The sequence below is a fragment of the Doryrhamphus excisus genome, linkage group LG9 (genome assembly GCF_037039965.1).
Source record: "Doryrhamphus excisus strain RoL-2023G ecotype Guam linkage group LG9, RoL_Dexc_Guam_v1.1, whole genome shotgun sequence".
Classification (NCBI taxonomy): domain Eukaryota; kingdom Metazoa; phylum Chordata; class Actinopteri; order Syngnathiformes; family Syngnathidae; genus Doryrhamphus; species Doryrhamphus excisus.
In genome coordinates this window covers 15,602,521-15,627,780 of record NC_136365.1, presented here as the reverse complement: position 1 = coordinate 15,627,780, position 25,260 = coordinate 15,602,521, and the positions used below count along the sequence as shown (strand labels likewise).

Genomic DNA, 25,260 nt, shown 5'->3' with positions numbered 1-25,260 from the left:
TTGTTGCCATCTAGCGGACACTTGTGTTTCTCGCTCCGAACCACAGCGTCCGAGAAGATGACGACATGCTACTCGTCTACAGTTTAATTGTCGTTATTATGAAAAGACATATCTAGTACAATGATATCTTAATTATGTTAAAATAAAACCGATTGAAAATAATGGAATTGACAGCAATACCGTAGTTGAGTCAATAGGGGCGTGTCTACGCTACGTCACGTCTAAGCAGGCCGTTGCGACTTCCTGCGACAGGCGCCATTTTCGGCGTTGAGGCTGAATTACAGCATGCTGTTGTCAAACAGATAATAAGAACTCAATTGACGTAGGCCTTGTTTTTCTGTATTCGCTGTAAAAATGGGACGAAAAAAGAAGAAGCAGATGAAGCCATGGTGCTGGTATCCTTTTGAATGGACGACCAAACGTCAAGATAAAGGCACGGTGTTTCGGAAACTCGCCCTGACAAAAGGCAGGCCTAAACTACATTGAACGATGTTTATTGTTTCCGTAGGCCAAAGCTATCGTGAAAAATGTCATTATAGACTGGTGACTATCTTTACTGAGAATTATTAACATTCATAACATTCATAACTCAACCGTGTGAATTTCTGAGGTTCGTTTGTATAACAAAGTGGCGCTGGCTAACGCGTTAGCCTTGCCATGCAAATGTAATGCTGTGTGTCGTAAGCTGTTAACGCCTTAATTTATAATAAATAACGTATTCAGTGTATTTTGTAATATTTATTTTTCGGTGAAATGCAATGGAATTTAATACAAGTCAGCAAATAGTCTCATCGTTAAATTCGTTACTTAGTTTTCCGCGTCATTTCTTGTTTTCGGGAACCAACCTTAATTCCCTTCCCAAGGTACTGCAATCGAGATTTTGATGATGAAAAGATCCTCATTCAGCATCAAAAGGCAAAACATTTCAAATGTCACATTTGCCATAAAAAACTATACACTGGTCCAGGTCTGGCCATTCATTGCATGCAGGTGGGTGAACACATTGTACACTTTTATAAGTTCTTCTGTTGCACATCTATCTATAGTAGCATATGCTCCTGTTGCATATATTTCAGGTGCATAAAGAGACAATCGACAGTGTACCAAATGCAATTCCTGGAAGAACAGATATCGAGTTGGAGATCTATGGTATGGAAGGGATTCCAGAGAAAGATATGCAAGAAAGGAGACGAACGTTAGCGCAGAAATCTCAAGGTTTGTACACCTTTTGGCATATATGCTGAATCTAATAAGACACAAACACTGAATTTCCGTGTTTTGTGTTATGAATGAATTAGACTTTGAGTGATATCCTTTCACTATCGCGTCTTGGATTTCAGACGGAGGGAAGAAAAGGAACCCGGATGATTCAGATGAGGATGATGATGACGATGAAGCAGGACCGTCAGTGCAGCAGGTGGCTGGAGTCCCGCCTCAGGCAGCCTATGCTGCACCTATGGCTCAGCCTGGGATCCCTACTGTAACCGGTGCTGCGGGGATGCCTCCAGGTGGATATCAAGGTGAGTGCCAAACAACGTAAATTTAACCATCCAATGTTAACTTTCTTGATGCCTATCCTCTTCTTGTAGTGGGAATGCCTCCAATGATGCCAGGTGTTCCTCCCATGATGCATGCCATGCCCCCTGGTATGCATGGAATGCCTCCGGGGTAGGTTCACGATCATTTTCTCTCATGTACTTTCTATTCTCAGATGTCTTGCTATGCTAATAAGGCATTGTAAAAAAAAAAAAACCTTTTGACCTTGAGAACATAATGTCTCTTGCAGGATGATGCCAATGGGTGGAATGATGCCTCCCATGATGCCAGGCATGCCTGGTATGCCCCCAGGTGAGCTCACTTTAGGACAAGTAGTAGTGACCTAATTCATATCACGTATAACCAAAGTTGCCAGAAATTGTATGAGCTACATTGTGCAATCAACTATCTCGGTTGAAATGATTACCTGCCACTTGCAACTGTTTCCCACTATTCACTTTGATCACCTTGATCCAGACAGTTATCAATTTGCACAGAAACAATACAAGTCGCTGCAATAATATGGCTCCTTTTATATTTGTTTACATCATAGAGTATGGCCCTTGGCTTCCTCCATATCTATAGTACTTTGTTTTTAATAGCCCCTAACAGTAGACACAATTGTTTGTTTTCCCCCCACATTCATGAGCGACCAGGCAAAAATTAAAATCAAGTTACATACAGTGTATCAGTATGGATTAACAGCTCCAAATGAAATGAAAGTCATCAATTGAAAGGATACCACACAAGTCTAAGAATCTTTGTCTAACACTAGTCTCTTTAATAGTAGCAGAACATTTGAATCACGCTTTAAACCACACTTGGTACATCTGCTTAGGCCAAGCACTGTTCCTGGGTCTTATTTTATTTTTACTTTCAACTTTAATTTGGGGAACATCTGTGGTTGCACCTCTGAATGTTTGGCCGTTCTTTCTCCTTGCTTAGGAATGCCTCCACATATGGCTCCAAGGCCAGGGATGCCTCACATGGCCCCTGCTCCAACAGCAGGAGCGATACCCACACGACCAACGGTACCAGCGGCTCAGCCGGCTGTCACCAAGCCTCTTTTCCCCAGTGCAGCACAGGTTGGAACGTCGCGACTCATATTAACAGATTACATACCCCATTTGCGAAGGCCTCTTCCCTACAAGCCTCCTCTCTACTAGACAGGGTGCATCAGCTTTGTGAGATCATGTCTATTTGGTTGCCATATACACAGGGATGGGAATTTTCCGCGGATCCGCGGAATTCCGCGGATTTTTCTGGCAAAAGTCCATTTTCGTAATTCGTGTAAATTCGTTGAGAAAATTGTGGGGGGTGGGGGGGGGGGTAGGTGTAGGTACAGTCTCGGTATATCGTGTCCGATCGGGCCGAGGCGGCATCTTGGCCGCGAAGTCGACGAGAAAATGAGCTGGTTTAGTAGGCTTGCTGTGATTGGTTGTATCGTGTCTCAGCCAATCACACGTCGCGTTTCAAACGCGTTCGGTGAACCCGTAATGGCGGAACACGGTGAAAGAGAGAACATGAGAAAGAGAGTAGAGCTGAGCAGAAGAAAAAAAACGAGAAGGCAGCGAAAGTTGCAAGACTGGCACATCAAAAAGCAGAAAAGAGGAAGGTTGCGACTGATCATTTGCATGCACTGATTGCAAAAAGAAAACGACTATGTTAAGTTACCTGGTGTTGACTTCAACGTACGTGTTTAAAAGGAAATTGTGAGTCACATATTCAAACCTATGGAAATCTATTAATTTTACTTTGAATGCAGTTTGTTCCATGTTTTTTATTCATTTATTTTTGTTGTTTGAGGTCTTAATATTTCTTTCATTGTATGCCAGTTTTAGTGCCCTCAAAAGCTGAAATGTTGGGAGCTTCCGGGGGGCTTCGCCCCCCTGGGCCCCCTACCGGGCTCCGCCCTGGACCTGGCCGGTGGCCCCCAGACCCCCGACTTATTTTCAGCTGATTTTCAGCAAAGCCATTCCCATCCCTGTATACAGGATTTTGATTTATTACTTGCGGACCTTTTCCAGCGCCCTGTTTTGCCACACGTAGTCAGCTCGTCCACTTCCACAATTTTTATGTTTAAACCCTTACAAATATGTGATATGCCAATGCTGTGATCTCCTTTCCACCATGCTGCAGATGGGCTCTGGTGTTCAATGCAGCACAGCAGCCGTTTCCTCTCCACCCGCAGACCTTCAGTCTGCCTCCTCTCAGCTTCCCTTTCCTAACACGCCACAAGTATGCTCACAAACCAGACTGTGGCTGTCAGCTGCATGTCGCTTTCTCACTAACTGCTTGTAAAGTCCAACATGGAAGCCAGGCAGATTGCTATTGGCATTTGTCTTGCAAGCCCACTTGTGCAGCAAAGGTGTAGTGCAAGGGCTTACACAGTTGGTGTCACAGACTACTACTCCCCAACAACACCTGGCTGTGATTTCCTTTTTGTTACCGTGCATGAGCTTTGTTAGACTTGACAGGGACAACAGTTTACATCTTAACCTCGCCACAGACTTGCATGATTTCTGCTTGAACCTCTCTGGGTTTCAGTAATGATTGGATGTGCTTACTCATGTATTCATTGTGGTACTGAGTTAAAAACCCAAAATGGAAGAAATCAAAAACAAAGTGGCCTATTTAAGGTAGGGTTAAAAATCACCAAGGATTACAGTATACATATTTAATAGAAAGCTGTAGGTTTGTGTGTTGTCTACTAGAATCAACAGAATGAACCATTTTTTAAAGGTTGGCCATTTACCCCTTGTCGTTTCTTTGTGCAGGCCCAGCAAAGTGCTTCAGGAGTCGCTGCATCCAACTCCCACAGCACGGCAGTCTCCTCCGACCCACCCAAGGCAACATTCCCTGCATATACCCAACCCTCTGTCTCTTCCTCCTCTTCCACTTCCTCATCTAATCCATCTAGCAGTACTGTGGCCAAACCCCCAGCCACAGTGACCACTAAACCTGCTACCCTCACCACCTCGAGTGCAACTAGTAAGTTGATCCACCCTGATGAGGATATTTCGCTGGTAAGTTGCTTGAACTCTCTTTTTTGCCCTTAACACAGTAAGTAATGACTGATACATATATTAGAACATTTATATGACAGGCTATTCAAGTATTTTGGCTATTGTATGATATGAATAGAAGTATGTATTCACGGGCACATCACAGAAACGGAATTATGTTATAGTTTTAACTTTACGTAATATTATGATTCTCTTACGTGTGCATGGGAAAGGATGAATCCAAGCTTGATTATCCCCAGTTGGAAATTGTCTGCCACCACTGGTACTTTACAATTTTGTGAATATTCATCATTGTTGTAAGGTATGTAGCAGTGATTCTTCTGTGTAAAAATCTGCTCTTTGTGTTGTCTCTGCTAACAGGAGGAGCTGAGGGCCCAGTTGCCCCGGTACCAGCGTCTGTTAGCAAGGACGGGGCAGGCCCATGTGGCTGCTCCCCCAGTGGCCGCTGTAGGAGGCATGATTGCCCCACAGCAAGGCCTTCCACCACAGCAGCCAGGCATGAGGCATCCCATGCATGGTGAGAAACATAATAGAACAATTGCGAATACAACAATTTTGGAAATAATGGACTTTGGTCAAACAGCCATCATAAAACCACTACGGAAGTTTTTTAGCTGCCACACTAAAAAGCTCTTTTTGAATAAATCTTCTTGCTTAATTATTTGGTCACTCAACTGAGCTATTTTGACTTATGCTGCTGACAACTTTATAACTTGCAAAATTTTAATTGGTTTTGCACATTATAACCTCTCAGGCGTTCATTTATTTCCAGATATCCTTGGTGTCATTAAGTGTTAAATATTGAAATTAACCTTTTTGTTCCCTGTGCCCTCTCTGTAGGTCAGTATGGGGCCCCTCCACAGGGCATGCCAAGCTACATGCCTGGAGGGATGCCTCCGTATGGGCAGGGTCCTCCTCTGGTTCCTCCTTATCAGGGAGGCCCCCCACTGGGCATGAGGCCACCTGTCATGTCTCCTGCTGGGCGCTACTGAAGCAGCAAAGCAGCCACTACATTAGGTTTGAGGTTAACACCTTTCTCTCATCCTTGTACATTTTCTGACCTAGCTGCAAGCAAAGAGCAGTAAGCCCAGTGGTGGTGAAGACTTAATTATTTGTTAGCAACACATGGACATTTCATGTAACCACAGTCCAACACCACACAAGTTCCTGACTGCTTGTTTTGTTATTTCATCACTTGTGAAGATGAAATTCTTTCCCTCATAGGTTTCACTCAGGTTCTTAGAGGTGAAGTGTGTTAAAGTGATTCATAGTTCTGTTGAAGCTGCTGGACTTACATGAACGTACCAACCCCTTACAAAGGCAAGTTTACCTTGTAAACCATTTATTGGATTGAATTTCTTTTTGTAGATCACTCGAGGCCCTCACAGCATGTTTAGGTGCTGTTGGACTTGCGTCCCCAACCTTGGTTGGTGAGGGTCTCTGTGATAAAGATGATTCCAACTGTTATCAATCTGCAGCTCATGAGTCTAGCTTTCTTCTTATTTCAGGCTTGTTTTAAGATTTTCCTGCTTAAAGGGTACCTGTGTGCATCCTTTGTAATGTTTTATCAATCTGTTGTAATAAAATCCACCTTAAAAATGCAGTGCTGGTTTGTTGTGACGTGCGTGAAGGTGAGTCACGAAGGTTTGTACCATGTTTTTGTTTCAGACGCAACACCAAGTTGGCCATCATTCTCTTTATGTGGCACCCACCTGACATTTCCTTAAAGAATTACTCAAAGCCTTGAACTAAGATGGCCAACTTGGGGTCCAAAATACTGCATGATATCACAAAACATGAAAGAATGGTACAGTAGTAGAATATTTGACATTTAGTTATATTGTTTAAAATGTACACTTGATGCAAATACCACCCAGCTATACAGAAACTGCAGCAAACACCAGCTGTAATCCTATTTTTTAAATTAGTAATTGGTTATAATGGGAATCCAAACTACCATATTTTTATCCTGTTCACATATAGTTTTTTTTTTCCAGAAAGAGCTGGACACCTTTATTTTCCTGCAGTATGTGTATTCAGTGGGTCCCTTTTATATTCCCAATGCTTACATGGTCATTGTCATGTGTTGGACACATGCTTGGGATTTGCTGTGTGTGGTATTCAGTCAGGTTGGCCACATAAAGACCTAAAGAATGATTTTGTCATACTTTCGTGCGTTTAATAAGGATGACAACCCTCAGTGGTGCTGCCGATCACTTACTGCTTTGTATCTGTCTGTTGTCTGTAGCCCTTCCCACTCAACTTTTCAGCCTTGTACCCACTCACCTGGCGCTACAGGCCATTTAAACTCAGTAAGTACCTGCTATTCCTTGTAATGTGGGTCTGTACTGTACAACTATGTTAGGCCTTGTATGTATTCATGTATGGTGCAAATACGTTTTCATTCAGACTTTGATAGTTGAGATGGTACAAGCAGGTGAGTGTTGATTCAAATCAAATGGTAGCCATGCGATGGACTGAAATGGTAAGTAAACGCCAGTGAAAAGGACTTTTAAACGGTCTTCTCAACAGCCTCACATATGTGCTGCTGTCCACCTAAAAGTCTGCATCTCCGTTTTTTTCAGTCATACAAAACATGCACACAAAAGTTAATTAGATGTGATTTTTGTTGCACATTATACTACATTAGTATGAAAAAAGTGGTAAAAATATGCAGTGGTGCTCATGTAAATAAATGATAGTGACAGTATGGAAATAGAAAAATTAACTGATAAATTTACTGGAAATTGTAAATATTTCCATTTTCATGTAATTCTTTTGCAAATTGTTAGAAATAATAAATCGTTTGCGACCTGTAATATAGCCCCCATATGTATAAATGTTTTGCATGTTGAAGCTGATTACATCCATGTATTAAATCCCCTGCTGTGTTTTCAAGTTTATACTAATAAACTTTTAAGTCACTGCATTATTCTGTCTTGTGTGATTCAGTTGTTGGATTAAAGTTTGTGGGACATTCGGTCAATCCACGTCCCCTAGTGGACAATAGTGGCTAGAGCAACTACTCGCTTTTACATTGTAATTACAATAATTGCAATTTTAAGTGAATATAACTTAAAATAATATATTTTGTTTATTAATGGAGGGAAATGTATGGTAATACCCCACATTTAATTTGAAATAAACTTTTCTTTTTTAAACTAAAGAATCATTAGTGCTGACCAGCATCAGGACAAAGGTCTAGTCGCATAAAGAGATGGCAAAATAGAGCTGGTGGTATGTTGAGCAAAACAAAGGAAACTGACCTATGATTAAACAAAAACACCATCCACCGCCATCTAGACCCAATGTCCCAATGAACTATTGGATCCATTTAGAAACTAGAGAAAAAGATCCCTCAAAACGCAACGCATTGTTGGGACAATTTGTATTAATATAATGTAGCATTTTACGACCAAAATAATGTGCACCTTTAAGTAGTAGCAGGCATTTAAAATGAACAAGAAACTGAAGAAACAAGCGTGGTCTAATCATTTTTTCCTTGACTGTTTATTGTATGTGTATTTATACTTGTGTATGTATGTGTTTATATATTTAAAAATATATATGTAAATATATAAATAAATGTATGTATGTGTGTTTGTGTGCCACCAAAGATAGAAATCAAGAGGGAAGAGATCTTGGAATCTGATCTGAAACATAAAAAATATGCATTTTTTTCCTATGTTTAGAAATGTATGGCCCATCCTGTACATACGTATGTTTGTGTTTTCTGAGAACTGAGACATCTTGCACTGTGGGCTAACTACGACTTCCTCTTCTGTTCCCCCTTGAGATCAGAAGGTGGAGCTTGGTAGAGTTCCTCCTGATTGCATTTCTGGTCGCTGTTCTAAACCCACTTTGGGTTCTTCCATATGTGTTGTCATGACTTTGGGTCTCTGGATCTGAGTTCCAGTGTTGAGTGAAATAAAGATGATTGGGATCCGTCACCTGTGGACTTTGTTGGTGATTGACAGTGTGTTTGGTGAGTTGGACTTTGGCATCCCCGTGTTGGAATTAATACTGTTTCTTTAACATGTCTGATACTTTTTGTGTCGTAGTGAGTGGTGACATCCAATTCCTGGAGAGGCGGGTGGGTGAGGTGGTGGTCTTTCCTTGCTCCATCAAGACCAGTAGCCCCGCACCTTTGGCCTTTGATTTAAAACGTACTTGGTTGCATCTCAATGACGTTGTCTTCAAGTACACCAACACGGAGGCACATGTGTACAATTCTCCGGACAAACAACGTCTGGTGGTCAGCGGTGACCCGAGCAGCCACTCTGTAAATGTGACCATGTCCGACCTGAGAGCCAACGACACAGACCGTTACGTCTGTGAGTTTGTGGTGGAGAACCCGTCTTCTGTGGATGAGTACCGACCAGGAGAGACGGAATTCTTCCTCCTTGTTCATGATGGTGAGTAGACTTTATCCGATTGGACAACAGAGACGTTAGTGACACCTGCACTTACTCACTGGTAGGAGGTAGACGTTTGGGTTTCATCTCTTGGTTCCCAAAGTGGGGGACGGGAGGCAAAATGTGAACAACCAAAATACATATTTTCACCCAGAATTACTATAAAGTGAATTAACCAATTATATGCAATATTTAAAACAGGGGTCTCAAACACGCGAAAGTTTAATGTTAGTGCGAAAAAATTATTACGTTTGATTAATGTTCATGTTAAAGGTTAAATAACTGTTAATAGTTATCCTCCCTATCCGTGTGGAAGTGGTAAGTTTTTGGCTATTTAAGTTTAAAGGAAATAACTTGAAGGCTAGCTCTCTAGTTTGCGAGTTAGCATGTGTCTCAAGACCCTGCAGTTGCGCAATATGTTGTAAATAAAAAGAGTATAAATGTGACTATAGTCGTGTTTTGTCATGTCTACAGGGCTCTAATAATGCTTTGTTCATTTTAATCTGAAAAAAATAATTTGTCTACCCACCAACTATATGTGGTTTCTTAAGTTTGTATTATTTGCCGGTTTATTATTATTATTATTATTATATTTATTTATTTATTACTGATTGATTGATTTTCTTTATTCTTGATTTGTTTATTTATTTTTTATCTTATTTTGTGCAGAAAAAAAAATTAAGATATTTGAGAACAGTGGAATGTTTTATCAGAGCTTTTATTGTAGAAAATCGGAACCAAAGCACTGAAAAAGTTTGTATATTTTTCAGTTTTTAATAAATGCGTTTTTTTTTTTGGGAAAACCTGATGTGGCCCAGCCTTGCCCAGACCCTAGCTCCAGTGGCCCCCAAGTGAATTGAGTTTGAGACCCCTGATTTAAAGTAAATTATGATAAACTGATTTTTTAAGGGTGCAGGAGTATGGAATCCATGGCTTAAGATGAAATATCTGAAGGGGTACGTGACTGTAAATAGTTTGGGGACCATAAACTGACCCAAAACAAACATCTGTCCCGGGCGGTACTTTCATTAATGTTCATGTTAAAGGTTAAATAACTGTTAATACTGTACATTTGAATCTGAAAAAAGTAATTTCTCTACCAACTGTATGTGGTTTCTTACGTTTTTCTTATTTGCTGTTTTATTATTTTACTTATTTATTACTGATTTATCGATTTATAGTCTTTATTCTTAATTTGTTTATTTATTTATTTTTTATCTTATTTTGTGTATAGAAAAATAAAAATTCCGATATTTGAGAACATATATAATGTATAATATATACACAATATTTTGGTGTGGAAAACCAGAACCAAAGTACTGAAAAAGTGTAGGGTATAGCAGAAGCAAAAGCATTGAAGATTGTTTTTTTTTTTTAAAACTTGATGCGGCCTGGCTTCACCCAGAACCTAGCTCCGGTGGCCCCCTGGTAAATTGAGTTTGAGACCCCTGGACTAGACCATTTTGTTTTTCTTCAGGCATTCAGAGGTGGACTTGGTGGTGTGTTTTGGATCATTTGTCCTTCTGCAGAACCCAAGTTGGTCACAAACAGTTGACTGGTAGACAGCATTATTCATAGTTCCATTTATCACAGCGGTCTTCCAGGTTCTGAAGCGGCAAAACAGCCCCAGACCATCACACTACCACCACCATATTTTACTGTTGGTATAGTGTTCCTTTTTTGAAATGTGGTGTTACTTTTACGCCAGATATAATGGGACACACATCTTCCACACACACTTTGAAGTACACGATAACATGTACACAATGAATATGTCTGATTAGTAGTAGGAAGAAGCAGATTTGATTTAATCCTTTTTAAGAAGATGCACTGCCCATTTCCTGTTGTCTCGCCACATGTGTTGCTACCTCTAAGGCCAAACATGCACCAGGTCATTGTCTAAGCTTTTATCCCCCCCCCCTCTTGAGATGCCCCCAATGGATGGATGGACATAGGGCGGTTAGAAGTGTGCACCGGGGGTTCAGCCGTCATCCCCTGTCTCCCCCCTCACGGCAACGACCTGCCAGTGGAGGGAGTAAGCCTGACGCGGCAAAGGGGCCGAGATCCCGTGGAGCTGCTGTACCACTCCAAGCACCACCATCACCACCGCAATGGACCACCCTCCTCCACCTCCTCACGCTTCCAGCTGTGGTCGGCGCCGGGGCCCGGGGGCTTCACGTACAACCTCACCCTCCACCAACTGCAGCCAGAGGATGGCGGCTTGTATAGCTGCCAGCTGCTCCTGCGCGGCCGCCATGACAGTAGCACATCACTCGACAGGCGAAGAGCCGTCTTTGTTTCCGTGCAAAGTAGGTGCTGGCCTCACAACGGGGGCGGCCCATCGCCATGCTGCTCCCCAATTAACACCCTCTAACATCTTTTTTAATACATCTTAACACTTGCTCATTGCCCAATGGCTTGTTCAGCCTGCAACTAGGAAGGAAGTGGCCTCGGTGGCTTCTGCAATTCCACTGAACTCTTTGTATTTTAACTGCCGCTTTTCCTTCCTCCAAGGACTCAGCGCTTCTTTTTGTTTCTTTTCTCGCCACAGGTCAATGCGGCTGCTCAAGCTACACCACCCTGCTGTACGCGCTGTCCTCCTCCGTGGCAGTCCTCCTCGTTCTCCTCACATCGTTGCTGCTCTACCAAGTAAGTCGGTGTTGACCAGCACCTGCTAGTTTGAGGGTGTGCCCCCACTTCCTCTTGCAACTTAACCGCAAGTTTCACAACAGTTTTTTCTCATAAGGAAGGTAGTGAACTTTATGTGTGACAACACCCATGAGGATTTTGGTGTGATTGGCAGGAAACTCACATTTTTGTGCATCTCACTGATTTGTTTGCAGAAGAAAGCATGCAGCAGCAGCGGCGGCTCCAAGACACGTCCTCCAGCACCCATCTATGAGGAGATGGTTGGTGTGCAGCCCCTTGGTATCAAACTGGGGCATCTGGAGGAGCCGAGCGAGGACAAAAACTGCCGGGTGAAGAGAACCTGCCTGGAAAACCATTATGAAACACCCATTGGGGCCCTCAGAAAGTAGTATTAGAATCGTAATATTGGATGTGAATAGAATGTTTGTCATTGGACTGCCGGACTGTAGAACCTTGGTTTTCGTCATTCATTCTGGTTTGAAAAAAGGAAAAAACTAAGGCAAAAGGAAATGATATAAATCCATTAAATGCTTTTGGTGTCTGAAAGAGAGTACATTTTATGAAGTAGGATTTTTCCATGCAAAAAAACACTGTGTGTATGTTTACATACATACATAGATACGCACATACGTAAATATATATGTACATACATGCACATATACACTCATACATAGGTACATACACATACTACATATGTACATACATGCATACGCACATATGGACATACACAAACATACATACACATGCATACGTAAATACATACACACATACAAAGGTACATATATATGTACGTATATACATACATACATTCACACATGTACATACATACGCACATACATATGTACATACATACATATATACATACACAAGTACATGCATACACACACCTACATATGTATGTACATACATATGTACACATGTATATACACATACATAAGTACATATACACATTTATGTGTAGATACACACATGCACACATACAGTCATACATATGTACAAACATAAATACACACATACATATGTACATACATACACACACATACATGCGTACATACATAAATACACATACATATGTACATAAACATACATACGTACATACATACACACATATCAAATCAACTTTATTTGTAGAGCACTTTTCCTGCAAGGACATGCAACACAAAGGGCTTTACAGAATTAAAACAATTACCTCAATTAAAAGGAAAAGCAATTACTAAGAAAGCCCCTCCCTCCCACCCTCCATACTAGACACACACCCACCCACCCACACACACAATCACACACAGTGGGGAGACATTTTCCAGGGAGTGGTCTGCTGGGGCAGCAGCTTTTCGGCTGCAAATAGGAAGAGACTGGATAAGGTCATCAGGAAGGCCAGCTCTGCTGTGGGTTGCCCCCTTGACCAAGTGGATGTGGTGGGAGAGAGGAGGATGTTGGCTAAGCTATCATCCATGTTGGAGAACGACTCCCACCCCCTGCAGGACCCTTTGACAGCACTAGAGAGCTCCATCAGCGATGGACTGCTTCACCCCAAGTGTGTGAAGGAGCGATATCGCAGGTCCTTTCTTCCTGCAGCTGTCAGGCTGTACAACCAGCACCGCTCACAATAGACTTCTACACTGCTATGTACATCTGTGTAATACTTGCTTTTAGTCAGTATAGTTACTCCAGACCCCATTCACTGTGCAATATCTGATCAACCTCCATGTGCAATATTAAGGGCTCTAAATGCAATATACTAAGTTCTATGTGAAGTATTTCCATAATGCCTCATATTAACTCATTAGCAAGATCTCAGGGTATAGACTGGTCATATATCTCATCTTGTTTCATATTATCTACATACTGTATTGTATATAACTCTGGGAAAACTATTGATTTTGTTAATACTTGGGTTGTTTATATTGTTTATTTTTCTATATTGTGTATTTTGTACTGCTTAACTGATTCTGTACTCTTGCTGCTGTGCAATGCAAATTTCCCCACTGAGGGACGAATAAAGGCATATCTTATCTTATCTTATACGTACATACATACATACACACCTGCATATGTATGTACATACATATGTACACACATACATATATATACACACACACATACATAAGTACATACACACATAAATATGTAGATACATACATACACACATACATTTATACACACATACGTACATACATACACACATACATATGTACATCCATACACACATACGTATATACATACACACACATACATACATATGTACATACATACATACATACACACATACATACGCACACACATACGTAAACACATACATGCGTACATACATACATACATACACCTGTACATATGTATGTACAAACATATGTACACACATAAGTATATATACACACATAAATATATAGATACATACATACATACATACATACACATGGACACATACATTCATACATACACAAATACACACATACATATGTACATATATACACACATACGTACATACATACACACACACACACAAATATACACACACATGTATACGCATGTATGTATATGTATGTGTGTATGTATGTACGTATGTATGTATTGACATATTAGCTTACTAGTGGTTTAGTAGTGGCTAGGAAATGTATACCAGCTGTACACGGACTACTCTAAATGACAAGTTTAATTTAGGCAAGGTACATTTATTTGTATAGTACAATTCATGTATACAATTCAAATCGCTTTACATAAAACATTGAAGGAGAAACGTAAAGCATTAGATTTAAATAAAAACAAGAAGACATCATAAGGAGGGCGGCATAGCGGTCGTGTGGTTAGCGTGCAGACCTCACAGCTAGGAGACCAGGGTTCAATTCCACCCTCGGCCATCTCTGTGTGGAGTATGCATGTTCTCCCCGTGCATGCGTGGGTTTTCTCTGAGTACTCCGGTTTCCTCCCACATTCCAAAAACATGCTAGGTTAATTGGTGACTCCAAATTGTCCATAGGTATGAATGTGAGTGTGAATGGTTGTTTGTCTATATGTGCCCTGTGATTGGCTGGCGACCAGTCCAGGGTGTACCCCGCCTCTCGCCCGAAGACAGTTGGGATAGGCTCCAGCACCCCTGCGACCCTCGTGAGGAAAAGTGGTAGAAAATGAATGAATGAATGAATGAAGACATCATAAGTCTTATAATAGGCTGTGCATATATAAACTCCTGAACAAAACTTTATGTAAATACTGCTGAGAACAGATGGGTCTTTAACCTGGATTTAAATAAGACTTTCAGCTGATCTGAGGTCGAGCGTGGAAGCAGAAAGGTGCTACTCCATGTCTGTTTCGGGCTCTGGGAACTGATAAGAGACCGGATCCAGATGACCTGAAGAGTTTTGTGGGTTCATATGTGATTCATACTGGGTCAGGAGGTCACTCATGTATTTAGGTCCTGAACCACTCAGTGCTTTATGGACCAGCAACAAAACTTTAAAGTCTAACCTGTGATAGTTGGGCAGCCAGTGTAAAGACCTCAGAACTGGACTGATGTGGTCCACATTTTTGGTCTTAGTAAGACCTCGGGCAGCAGAGTTCTGAATGAGCTGCAACTGTCTGATTTTTTTTTTTGTAGGTAGACCAGTCAAGGCACTGATACAATAATCCAGCCGACAAGATGAAGGCATGGGCTAGTTTTTACAGAATTTGTTGAGCTCTTTTATCCTTGAGATGTTCTCGGGGTGACAGCAGGCTGATGTAGTCATTGCCTTGATGTCTTTTGGGAAATTCAAGTCCGAGTCCATCACTCTACACAGATTACTGGCCTGGTTGGTGGTTTTAAGTTGTGTAGTTTGAATGTGAGGTGCAAAAGCAGAAAAGCAGAAAAAAAACATGACAAAATCACGTAACAGCCAAGAAATTTTGTACTTTAATATAATCCGAAATAAGCTCCATAAATCCACATGGAAACTTTTTTTTTTTCCGGTGCATGTCCTTAACAATCACATTCTATGAGGAGGAAAAGGAACAACATTAAAAGCCACAACTTTGTTTTTCAGTTACATACATTTTTTTTTTCATTTTTTTTCTTTTCTTTTCAAAGTAAAGGCAAAGGCAAATACCCACATGACCCTCCCATTCCCTCCCCTAAAAAAAAAAAAAAAAAACAACCTTCGAGCCTTATTAAAATGATGGGCTTCTTCTCAGTAGGACCCACAGTGCTTTAGCAGAAGGACAAGCGCTCATTGGTTAAGAAGGGTTACACAGCATGGTGATGTAAGGGCTTGCTAAAACATGACACATACATGAGGATGTTGTTAGCACGACACATACAAAAAAAAAAATGAAGAAGCCGACATCAAACCCTGAACCCCAAGACTTGCCCCTCCCACTTTGTGCATAGATCATGATCCATTTAAAAACCAGCTGTTTACACGGAGAGATGATTGACAACTAGGAACAGGAACACACACACACACAAAGCAAAAAAAAAAAAAAAAAAAAAAGCATTTTCATGTCATGGTTAGAAAATGTAAAGCAATGTCTACTTCAGATTTCACATGTAAAGCACTTTCTTTTCTCTTTCAATTCAAAGTTGATTCTCAGTCTTATTTGGTAAATATGTATGTTCAGTTGCTACAAAACATTTCTTGTTGTCTTTCCAAGTCTAGAAGAAAAAAAAAAACACTATCAGCGCTTGTTGCTTCATTGTGAAGAAATGGAGGAGTTGCGATGTTGGAACCCTGGCCTTCCTGAGACAAAAATCCATGAATCTTTTACAAGTGTGCAAGATAGTGACCTAACATAACCGCAAACACACACACACACACACACACACACACACACACAAAAAGAGATCATGTGTCAACAACTTGAAATAGGACAACAACACTGATCAATCCCAGAGTACTGAAAGTAGCATAAATCTTCATTTTGCAAGGTTTTCATGTCCATGTTTGATGGAAGAGGATATTTTCACTTTCTTTTATTAAATACAACATTCCTGTCGTAGATTCCTATTTGCTCCGAAGTCCGACAAAGGAAATGCTTGTAAACGACAACAGGTGGCTTTTGCAGAAGAAAAAACACAAACAATAGGCACCTCTGAAATGACCTCCTTTTCCATTGGGGAACACCAGTCCTTCTACGCCGTCTACGGCCAACGTCTTTGTCTTTATTTTTCACCGTTTTTTTCTTTGTTTTATACTTTTTGTTGTTGTTTTTACATTGGAACAAAATGGTGCAATACTCATTGATAATCCTGCATGGGGATTATTCCACAATAAAAGCCACTATAAGGTAGATAAACTTTTTTTTTTTTTTTTTTTGACAGATAGAATGAAAACAAAAAGTCCATTAAGTCCTTGAGTAAACATGTACACATGAATTGTCACCGTCTCCCCTCCGTACTTTTATCTTCCATTAGCTGAGTGAGGGAAACAAGACACTCAGTGCAACATTAGAAGATGACACACACACACACACATTTTAGATGACACTTGCATTTTTTTTTCTCCAAAAGATTTGTAACTTAATGCAATACATTGCCATCCTCTCAACGTAGCTGTCAGACCAGAGAAAGACTGACTTCACATTACTTTATTGGTGCTCCAACCAAGGACCAGTAGGGACACACTGCAAAGAAAACCAAGAAGAATTCAACTATAAAATCATCTTTTTTTTTCCACAAAAAACTGTCATGGCTCAAGAATAGTTACACTCTTAACCCCCCCAAAAAAAAAATCATAAATCACGAAAAAACGTCAACCAAAAGTACAACCTTTATCTAGATTGGAATCTCCTCCAAATGTCAACTTTCTCCCCCTTATAGCTTATTTTTAAAATGTGTACCGTATTTTCCTTTTTTTTTTTTCATAGGTTGGCTGTTCCTGGGACTTATACTCCAGAGCGACTTATAAATGAAAAAAAAAAAAAATATGTCTATATTTTCTGGACTATAAGTTGCTACGGAGTATAAGTCGCACAAGGCCAAAAATGCATAATTTGGTCGAAAAAAACATACATAAGTTGCGCTGGAGTATAAGTCGCATTTTTTGCAAGTAATTTATTTTCCAAACTACTTGACCAAAACAGACATTACATCCTCTTGGAAGGCAAGTTCTAACATTAATAAAATAACAGAGAACAGGCTGAATAGGTGTAAGATATGCTAACACAATGGTTATTCAGCTACACAAAAAATAAACATGAACAGAAAAGGTGTCCAGTGTTTATGTAACATAAACAGTTTTTTTCATTTATAAGTCGCTCTGGAGTATAAGTCGCAGGAACAGCCAACCTATGAAAAAAATTTCACAAATTTCAATAATTTCACAGACAGCCACAAGAGGGCACTATAGACTTTCGCACAGATATTTCCTACTCCTGAACAATTCAATATTTAACAGTAGACGTTAGCTTACAAAAACAACCGAGAACGACGGAACACAAATGTTACTGTACTTAAAACGCTTTGTTATGTTACATAAACGCTGGACACCTTTTCTGTTCGTGTTTATTTTTTGTGTAGCTGAATAACCATTGTGTTAGCATATCTTACACCTATTCAGCCTGTTCTCTATTGTCTGTTTTGGTCAAGTAGTTCGTAAAATAAATGACCTAAAAAAATTAGACTTATACTCCAGTGCGACTTATGTTTTTATTTTTTTTATTTTTAACTAATTATGCATTTTTGGCCTTGTATGACTTAGAATCCGGAGCGAATTATAGTCCAGAAAATACGGTATATATTACTTTTACATTTTAGGTATTTTTAACGCGACTTTTTCTGATTGCAACATTTTTCTTGCCAGGTTGTACCATTTTCATTGTAAGCTCCTTAAAATTTGATTTGAATTTTCCTCATAAAATAAAACCTTTTTTGTCCAGAACTAGTCATTTTCTGGACTAAATTATTATTTCTTTTTGTTTTTCCTTCCAGTGTGACCCTCCTTCCTCCGTATTCCATTGATTCAAGTAAATTCAATTTTTTTTTTGATATGTGATTTTTTTTTAAGGAAATGTTGAAAGCTTGAGGGGGGGGGGGTTAATCATGTCTGGCTTAAAACAAAACAAATCCACATATACAGTACACTTGCTTTGATGTACTGCATTATGTTAAAAAAAATGTGCAGAATTTCAACCTCTGGCTTTCATACCATCAAGTATCAGTTTACAACGCCATCATTACCTTCGCATATTAGCGTATTAGCAGGGGGGGGGCAAAAAAAGTAAACAAAACATATTGCTCATCTTGAGTTGAAACAAAGACAAAGATAAGATTTGAGAGGCTACAATCCGAGGCGTGTTGCTATGGAGATATACTGCTATACGACGTGAGCGTGACGAGGAGAGCCTCTCGGTGCTGGTGCAGCATTTTTGGAAAGCCTCTTTTGACTTTCTCCACTTGGTACTCCTCGGCTATTGGGTCTGTCTGAGCTTGGATCAAGGCAGTTACAGAAACAGGCAATAGTGATTTTTGCTTGTGTGCTGCAGGACTGCAAGTCCTGAAAAGGTAGCCTTTGTCCCCTTTTTCTTAGACTTTTTTTTTTTTTTAAGACTTTGTACACCAACTGGTTGCCCTGTGAGTGAGGCTGATACAGTGGGCCCCCCATGAGCCATTTTTGGCTGTGTGGAAATGTACAGTTCATATGAGTGGGCCGGCTTTGAGCAGGACATCAACGTAAAAATGAGATGGATGAAAGGAAAAGGCAGCCTGGTCGCTGGTCTACTTCTTCATGGGGTTAGTAGACACTTCCCACCAGAGACCTTTCAGATAGAAGTGCAGAGCTTTAACATATCAGACAAGTTTTTTTTTCCCCATTTACATTTTTGAAGATTTTTTTTTCAATGTCAAGCTTCATAAAAATGATGTTAATGTTATTTTTTTCAGTTTTTTTTTTTGGTTTTAAAAAAATATGTACCCGGGATTACCCATCAACTGTGCACTGTAGCAAACTGGAACCTCACCCGTCCAATGCTAGGTTAGGTTTGTCCCACAAAAGCATAAAAAAAAAAAACACACACAAAAAAAATTCAGTCATTTCAGGGTGTGATACCCCACCCCCGTCCCCCCTCGGACACAAGTGCTCTCTGTACGACACAGCTTGTTGAAGTTGGCACAGTACATTGGCTTCTTCTGTATGCCAGGAATAAGTGAGGTGTGTGAGTATACATTGTAAAGACGGCGCTCTCACAGTAGAAACAAAAGACAGGCGTGGAGAGCTGCATCATTGCGGTGGTGTCTGCCCCCCTCCCCTCTCGCCCTCCCCCCTCCCGACCCTGAGATCAAGCTTGGACACGAGTGTCGTCGATAAAGTGTTCCGACTAAAAAGTTAGCGACAGTGTTTTGGAGAAATGGTGGCCATCGTGAAGTGCACAGTGGGGGTGGGGGGGTGAGGGGGTGCTTGTAAAAAGGGCCTCTCGTCTTTTGCATAGAAACTGGTACAAGGGCCCACAGGAGGGGGGGGCGGGGTTTTGGGGGCTAGGGTTAGGGTTGAAAAGGGTTAGGGGTGGGGTGATAGCGTAGCAGCTAGGCAATGGGAGCAGCTTGGACCAAAACAAAGACAACATGAAACAACCTGGACTGGAAGGAGTAGAGAACACAATCAATAAAAGTCTGTAGTATTGATCCTAGCGTTGCATTCAATACACAGCACGAGCGCACGAGTGTTTTCTGCATATGAACAGTGAAGGGCTACGTCAGCATGTAGCATGTCAACACAACAACAACAATGAAACAAAAATCAATCCAGAAATATGACTATTAAATCTTCCAGCTAAAGTGATTTTTGTGTTTTTAAGAATTGGCGAGTCGGGGGGGAGGTGGGCGTGGCCACAGCAGAGAGGCAGGTGGGCGGTGGTTATTGCCAGACTGAGCCCGGTAGAGGAAGTGCTGCTGCTGCTGCTGCGGGGAACCGATGTGGCACAAAAGAGGACAGGCGTGGACCACAGTAGAGAGGCACTCAGTGGACTTCCTGACTCCCGCGCCCCCTTCCCCCGGCCCCGCTGCTTGCCGAGACGCCGCCGGTCTCCAAAGAGAGCAAGGCTTTGAAACATTTGGAGTAACAGTGATATTCACTTTGATATTGTTCATGGGTGACAGTTCCCTTGTGTTCCCCTTGTCCAAGAAGAGCTGTCTTGATTTATTGGATTGAAGCCAGTAGCTCCTCATAAGTGCTATGATAAAAACCCTTTCAAAAGGTCTTTCCTGTGTTGATCCAGAACCGAGGGACACTCGGAAGGTCTACTGCATTAGGAGAACCAACACTCGCTCCCCTGCCCTTTTATTTGGTATGGTACCAGATACCCAGAGGCGTCCAATCAAGTCTGTGTTGGGTGCAGCACACACAGAGGAAGCGTCTTCCTCTTTGCACGGATTTCCCAACTGGGAGGGGGGGCGGGCTCTGAAGGGAATCCAAGTTTTGGGGGATAAGGTCTTTTCAAGTTCCAATAACAATCGAATACACAGAAAAACAACCAGCTGCGTGTGGACGGCCAGAAAGTTCTCCGGTGTATATTGCACAATGTAAACCGTCACGTAAAAGGTGGAATTGCGTCCTCATCCGCCACCAATCCAGTCATGGTCGGCCTGAAGAGGAGTAGAAAAAGTCAACAAAGCACCAGTAAGAACTGGAGGTGACCAATCTTGTCAGTGATTTGGCGCCACTCTACTCAGTCGTGCACAGAGCTTATAAATAGGGACAGACATCAACAATGGACAGCTGTCAGCGGCGTCCACAAGACAAACTGAACAATTCGAGGACCGGCGTGGGGGGGGTGGGGGCCACAGTTAAAAGAGAGTTGGTCACCAGGCGCGTCGACTTACGTCGCTCAAGCTGGCTCCAGAGGTCAAACTGTGCAAGATTCCATCACGTACTTCACAAAGTCCACAAAGAAAAGGAAAGGCGGCTAGGGAAGGACCTGGGCCGGAGAGCACTTAAGGCTAATTAGTGCTGAGAAAGAAAGGTAACTAGTAAAGGTCATCCAACCACGTCATTGGCCATGGTGCATGCTGGGAATGCTCGCTTTGTTTGGGATGATTTTCATTCTTCATGGAGGGAAAGGTAGATGGCAGCTTTGATTGCTTCTCCTAAAAAAATGTTTTCTTTGTTTTACGTCCGTTTATTTGTTTTTCATGTTGCAAAAATAAAGACTGAGGTCTATGGTCTATGTGGGGGAACCCTCAGCCTTCTGCTTCCCAATTCACAGTTCCACAAAGTTCCAAAATGGTGCTGATTATCTCCACATGATTTGCTTGGGTTTTTGCTCCTGTTCGTATGAGCCCCCCCTCCACACTGCGTGTGGTTAGTGGAGGTGGGCTGTGGCATCCTCCTACATGGACTCCCCACTCAGCAGGTCTCCAGGTAGCAGTGTGTTAATTGGGGTGGGGCTCCCGATCACGCGGGCGTCGTCTCCGCTCGGGGGCCCCCACAGACTTGAGTACTGGGGGACCCCTCCCCAAAGAAGGTCGCCGCCGCTGGACTTGCCTCCTCCGCCGTTGCCGCCTCCACTGCTGCTCCACTGGCCCATGGAGTGGGATGGCGCTGCCCCGCCCATTCGATTCTGATTGGTTCCCGGGTTAGCATGCCAGCTGGTGGTGTTGTTTGAGGCCAGCGACTGACCTTGTGCAAAGAAGCGGTTCACCTCCTCCTCGCCGGCGAACTCTGCGAGGATGGTGGTGTTACCTAGCACGCACCTGACACAGGAAGCACAAGATTTTTTTGTTATATTTTATATTTTATACCGGGACTAATATGACTTTGGTTGATGTCAAGAAGGGAAAGCCTAATTCGAACCCACAAATACTACAGTAGGTCCACTGATACTTTTTCAGTGCAGTGAAAGGATGCAAAGCGACTGCTGACACGTACATGTGCAGAGACTTCTGGGCCTTGGCAGCCTCGTCCTTGGAGCTGTAGCGCACCACGGCGTTCCCTTGGGTCAAGTTGAGGTGGAATGTGATCAAGGGGCCGTGCTGCATGCACAGGGTCCGCAAAGTGGAACCGTCAATCTGCAAAATACACAGAAAGAGGACAGTTACTCAACATTTCCTATAAGCTACGGGTTATTAACTTTGTTCATTTGTATAAAAATAAAAAGGTAATAACAAGCAGCCTTCTTACTTGAGGCGTGAGATTCCTGAGCACCAGCCAGCTGCTAGACCTGTTGGAGCTGTCTGTACTCCAGGTTGTTCCCTCTGTTGTAAACACAGACACTACTCAATGCTCAACTCGGAAAGGAGAAATATTTAGACACACACAGACGTCACATTTTGGAAGAAATAATGGACTAAAAGCCATGATTAAAAGCATTCATATGATCGTTTGCTTACTAAAAGGGCATGTACTAACCAACAAGACTTCCTCTCTTCACACTGCATGAATATAGGCCAACTGACACAAAACCAGTTGAGATAAACAATGTATTCTTAGAGCAGGTAAACCTCAGGATGGCAGTTCAACAGGGTGTGTATGTTAAGACGTAGAGCAGATAGGAGTTCTACTCAAAGCCTTGAAGTGCAAACAACACAGATCGAAGGTGCCTTGCAAATGTAAGATCATATCATGATGAGGTACAGCAGATTTGTTTAAAGGAGTAGTGAAGTCACTTGAAAAACCTATGTTGGCTTTTTCAAGATTTTCCTTGCCCCCACCACCATGTGAGGTTCAGTTGTTTTCTTTTGAACGCATGATGTGTGTGTGATTGTACACCTGCACAATTTGTACACTGTACAATGACTACAACTGCAATAAAAACAAAGCGAGTATATTTGTGCTCACCGGAGGAGTAGGAGCCACTCCAGCCTTGGACCAGGCCGAGTGAGTTGCCCCCCCAGGTGGAGGATGGCAGCTTTGTGTTGGTGAGGCCTGGAGGAGGGCGGGAAGGGGCAGTGGAGCCACGTGGACCTTGAGGGACTTTCCACAGCTCATGAGTGAGAGAGCCTTGGTTCTGGGAGACGGGCCCTGAAGACCAGGTGGACTTCACATCAGACAGTTTACCTTCAATATGGAAAGATATGTAATATTTAGATGAAGCAACTAGTAATCATGTCTTCTTAATGTATACTTTGAAACTGAATGAATTCCTGATAAATTCCTATGAAAGCACACAGACTCAAATGACGTACAGATGTTTACTGAAAAAGAAACATGGGGCTGAAACTAAGACGCCAACAAAAACCTACGTAAACGTTTGAGCTCATCTGGTGTGCATACCTCCATTCCTGTCACGCAGCAGGTATCTGTTGACATCATGGATGTTGGTGTTGATAGTGGGACCGCTGGGGACGCTGCCAGGGGTCATGTTAGGGTCATTCTCAGGGTCAATGTTCTGAAGGCCTTTCCATGGCACACCTGGGCAGAATTCTGAAGAAACAAAAATAAAGTGTTGAGTACATACAGTATGTAATCAAGTCACTGCTATTCATTTCCATGTGTCCTAACCTGGGGGCCAGTTAATGTTGGTCCCGTTGGTCATCTTTTCATTGGGGTTCTTCCCTTGGCCCCAGCTGTCTGGAGGCACCAAGGGGCTGGCAGGCGACTCTGAGTTGGACATCAGACTGTATGGACTATAGGAGTCCTCCAACTGGGGGGGCTTCCCTGGGGGGCCCAGAGTGGAGGCAGCAGATATGGCACCTAACATATGGGGCAAAACACATACTGAGTTTATTCTTTACTTGATGTACTTTATTTAAAAAGTTGCTAAATGCTTCTTAACTCACCGTGTTTGTTGAGGTTGTTCTCCAAGTTTGAGGTGTTGCCACCGAGGTTGTCCATGGCGTTGGAGTGTGTCCATTGGGACAAGCGGGACTGGGGCTGAGGGGGTTCCTTCAGGGAAAGACCCCCCACCTCAATGCAGTTTACATTCATGTTTGGATTCAGTCCAGCTGCAGACAAGACACAAGAATTGAGAGTCTTAACAGCTTGGGAGAAAAGCACATACAGATGCAATGTGCAGAAAATGGCAGAATTTGTTCAAAAAATTTGAAAAATAAATACTTCCTCTCTAAAAGATGCTTTACATCCAATAAAGGTTTGAATAAATACATATGCTGTTGGCCACTGTCTGAGGTACCGGTAATAAAATGTTAAAATATGGTAGTGTGTTGAACAGGCGGTTGCTGAGCAACAAGTCCTTTATCCACAGTAATCATCTCTATTTATTGTTTGGAGTTTGAAGCACGAGCTAACAGATATTATACCAACCCTTTCACTTACTGTTACCAAAAATGTTGCCAGATAAACCGACTGAATAAAGAATACTGAATGTATTATTACTTATTAAGACTTACAAAGAGGGTAGGTGCTGTAGGCGTTAGGCGAGGACAGCGGCTCTTTGGTGTGCAGTGTGTCGGCCAGGCCCGGGGCCTGATGTGGGCCTGTGAAAGGGTCCAGGGTTGATTTGCCAGATCCGGGCCCTCCGGTGGGGCCGTGCAGACCAGCGGAAGAAGAAGAGAAGGAGGCAGAATGAGAGGGAAGTTGCTGCTGCTTCATCAGCAGCGCCTGGTAGAGCTGACGCTGGTGCTGCTGGATCTGCTGCTGCATGTTGGTGATTGTGCGTGCGACCTTGGGGAGAAGATGGACAGAGCAGAAACACCGTCAATGAGAATACTGTACACACAAACAACCGTTGAGCAACTACTGATGTCACACTAATGTTATCATGGTATAAATACA

The 25,260-nt window shown here is 42.1% G+C and overlaps 3 protein-coding genes across 13 annotated transcripts in view; 2 read left to right on the top strand and 1 right to left on the bottom strand.

Moving 5' to 3' along the window:
• Positions 1-219: 219 nt before the first annotated feature.
• znf207b (zinc finger protein 207, b) lies at positions 220-7,464 on the top strand. Of its 9 annotated transcripts, none has more exons than XR_013628127.1 (12): positions 222-395; positions 864-990; positions 1,077-1,215; positions 1,341-1,520; positions 1,590-1,668; positions 1,787-1,848; positions 2,482-2,621; positions 4,314-4,562; positions 4,923-5,079; positions 5,403-5,579; positions 5,787-5,882; positions 6,811-7,464. XR_013628127.1 is itself a non-coding variant. In XM_058069421.2 (11 exons), exons 1-11 carry the CDS (start codon positions 355-357, stop codon positions 5,552-5,554), a joined length of 1,425 nt encoding a protein of 474 aa, XP_057925404.2. In that variant the 5' UTR covers positions 220-354; the 3' UTR covers positions 5,555-6,165. The 9 variants fall into 9 exon arrangements, 4 of the variants coding, with proteins under 4 accessions (XP_057925404.2, XP_057925402.2, XP_057925400.2 ...); XR_013628126.1 differs by having other exon boundaries at positions 5,403-5,586; XR_013628128.1 differs by lacking the exon at positions 6,811-7,464 and adding an exon at positions 6,071-6,165.
• Positions 7,465-8,365: 901 nt separating this feature from the next.
• Positions 8,366-12,167, top strand: cd7al (cd7 antigen-like). Its single transcript, XM_078793478.1, has 5 exons — positions 8,366-8,547; positions 8,624-8,977; positions 10,906-11,286; positions 11,529-11,626; positions 11,821-12,167. Exons 1-5 carry the CDS (start codon positions 8,496-8,498, stop codon positions 12,013-12,015), a joined length of 1,080 nt encoding a protein of 359 aa, XP_078649604.1. The 5' UTR covers positions 8,366-8,495; the 3' UTR covers positions 12,016-12,167.
• A 6,322-nt stretch (positions 12,168-18,489) lies between these two features.
• tnrc6c2 (trinucleotide repeat containing adaptor 6C2) overlaps positions 18,490-25,260 on the bottom strand; it is a 33,608-nt gene continuing 26,837 nt past the window's right edge. For all 3 annotated transcript variants that reach the window (XM_058066593.2, XM_058066601.2, XM_058066612.2), the window contains 8 exons: positions 24,876-25,149; positions 24,306-24,470; positions 24,028-24,219; positions 23,800-23,949; positions 23,365-23,583; positions 22,708-22,781; positions 22,456-22,595; positions 18,490-22,280 (listed from right to left, as the gene is read on the bottom strand). In XM_058066593.2, coding sequence (XP_057922576.2) covers positions 21,917-22,280; positions 22,456-22,595; positions 22,708-22,781; positions 23,365-23,583; positions 23,800-23,949; positions 24,028-24,219; positions 24,306-24,470; positions 24,876-25,149 — 1,578 coding nt within the window. In that variant the 3' untranslated portion in view covers positions 18,490-21,916. The remainder of the gene's footprint in view (positions 22,281-22,455; positions 22,596-22,707; positions 22,782-23,364; positions 23,584-23,799; positions 23,950-24,027; positions 24,220-24,305; positions 24,471-24,875; positions 25,150-25,260) is intronic.

Bases quoted from the DNA above. Each gene is read 5' to 3' on its own strand.
- znf207b (XM_058069421.2), top strand. From the start codon at position 355: ATGGGACGAAAAAAGAAGAAGCAGATGAAGCCATGGTGCTG. The intron at 396-863 runs GTATCCTTTTGA...TCCCTTCCCAAG, and splicing joins CAGATGAAGCCATGGTGCTG to GTACTGCAATCGAGATTTTG. The intron at 1,216-1,340 runs GTTTGTACACCT...CTTGGATTTCAG, and splicing joins GTTAGCGCAGAAATCTCAAG to ACGGAGGGAAGAAAAGGAAC.
- cd7al (XM_078793478.1), top strand. From the start codon at position 8,496: ATGATTGGGATCCGTCACCTGTGGACTTTGTTGGTGATTGACAGTGTG. The intron at 8,978-10,905 runs GTGAGTAGACTT...CCCCCTCTTGAG, and splicing joins CTTCCTCCTTGTTCATGATG to ATGCCCCCAATGGATGGATG. The intron at 11,287-11,528 runs GTAGGTGCTGGC...TTCTCGCCACAG, and splicing joins CGTCTTTGTTTCCGTGCAAA to GTCAATGCGGCTGCTCAAGC.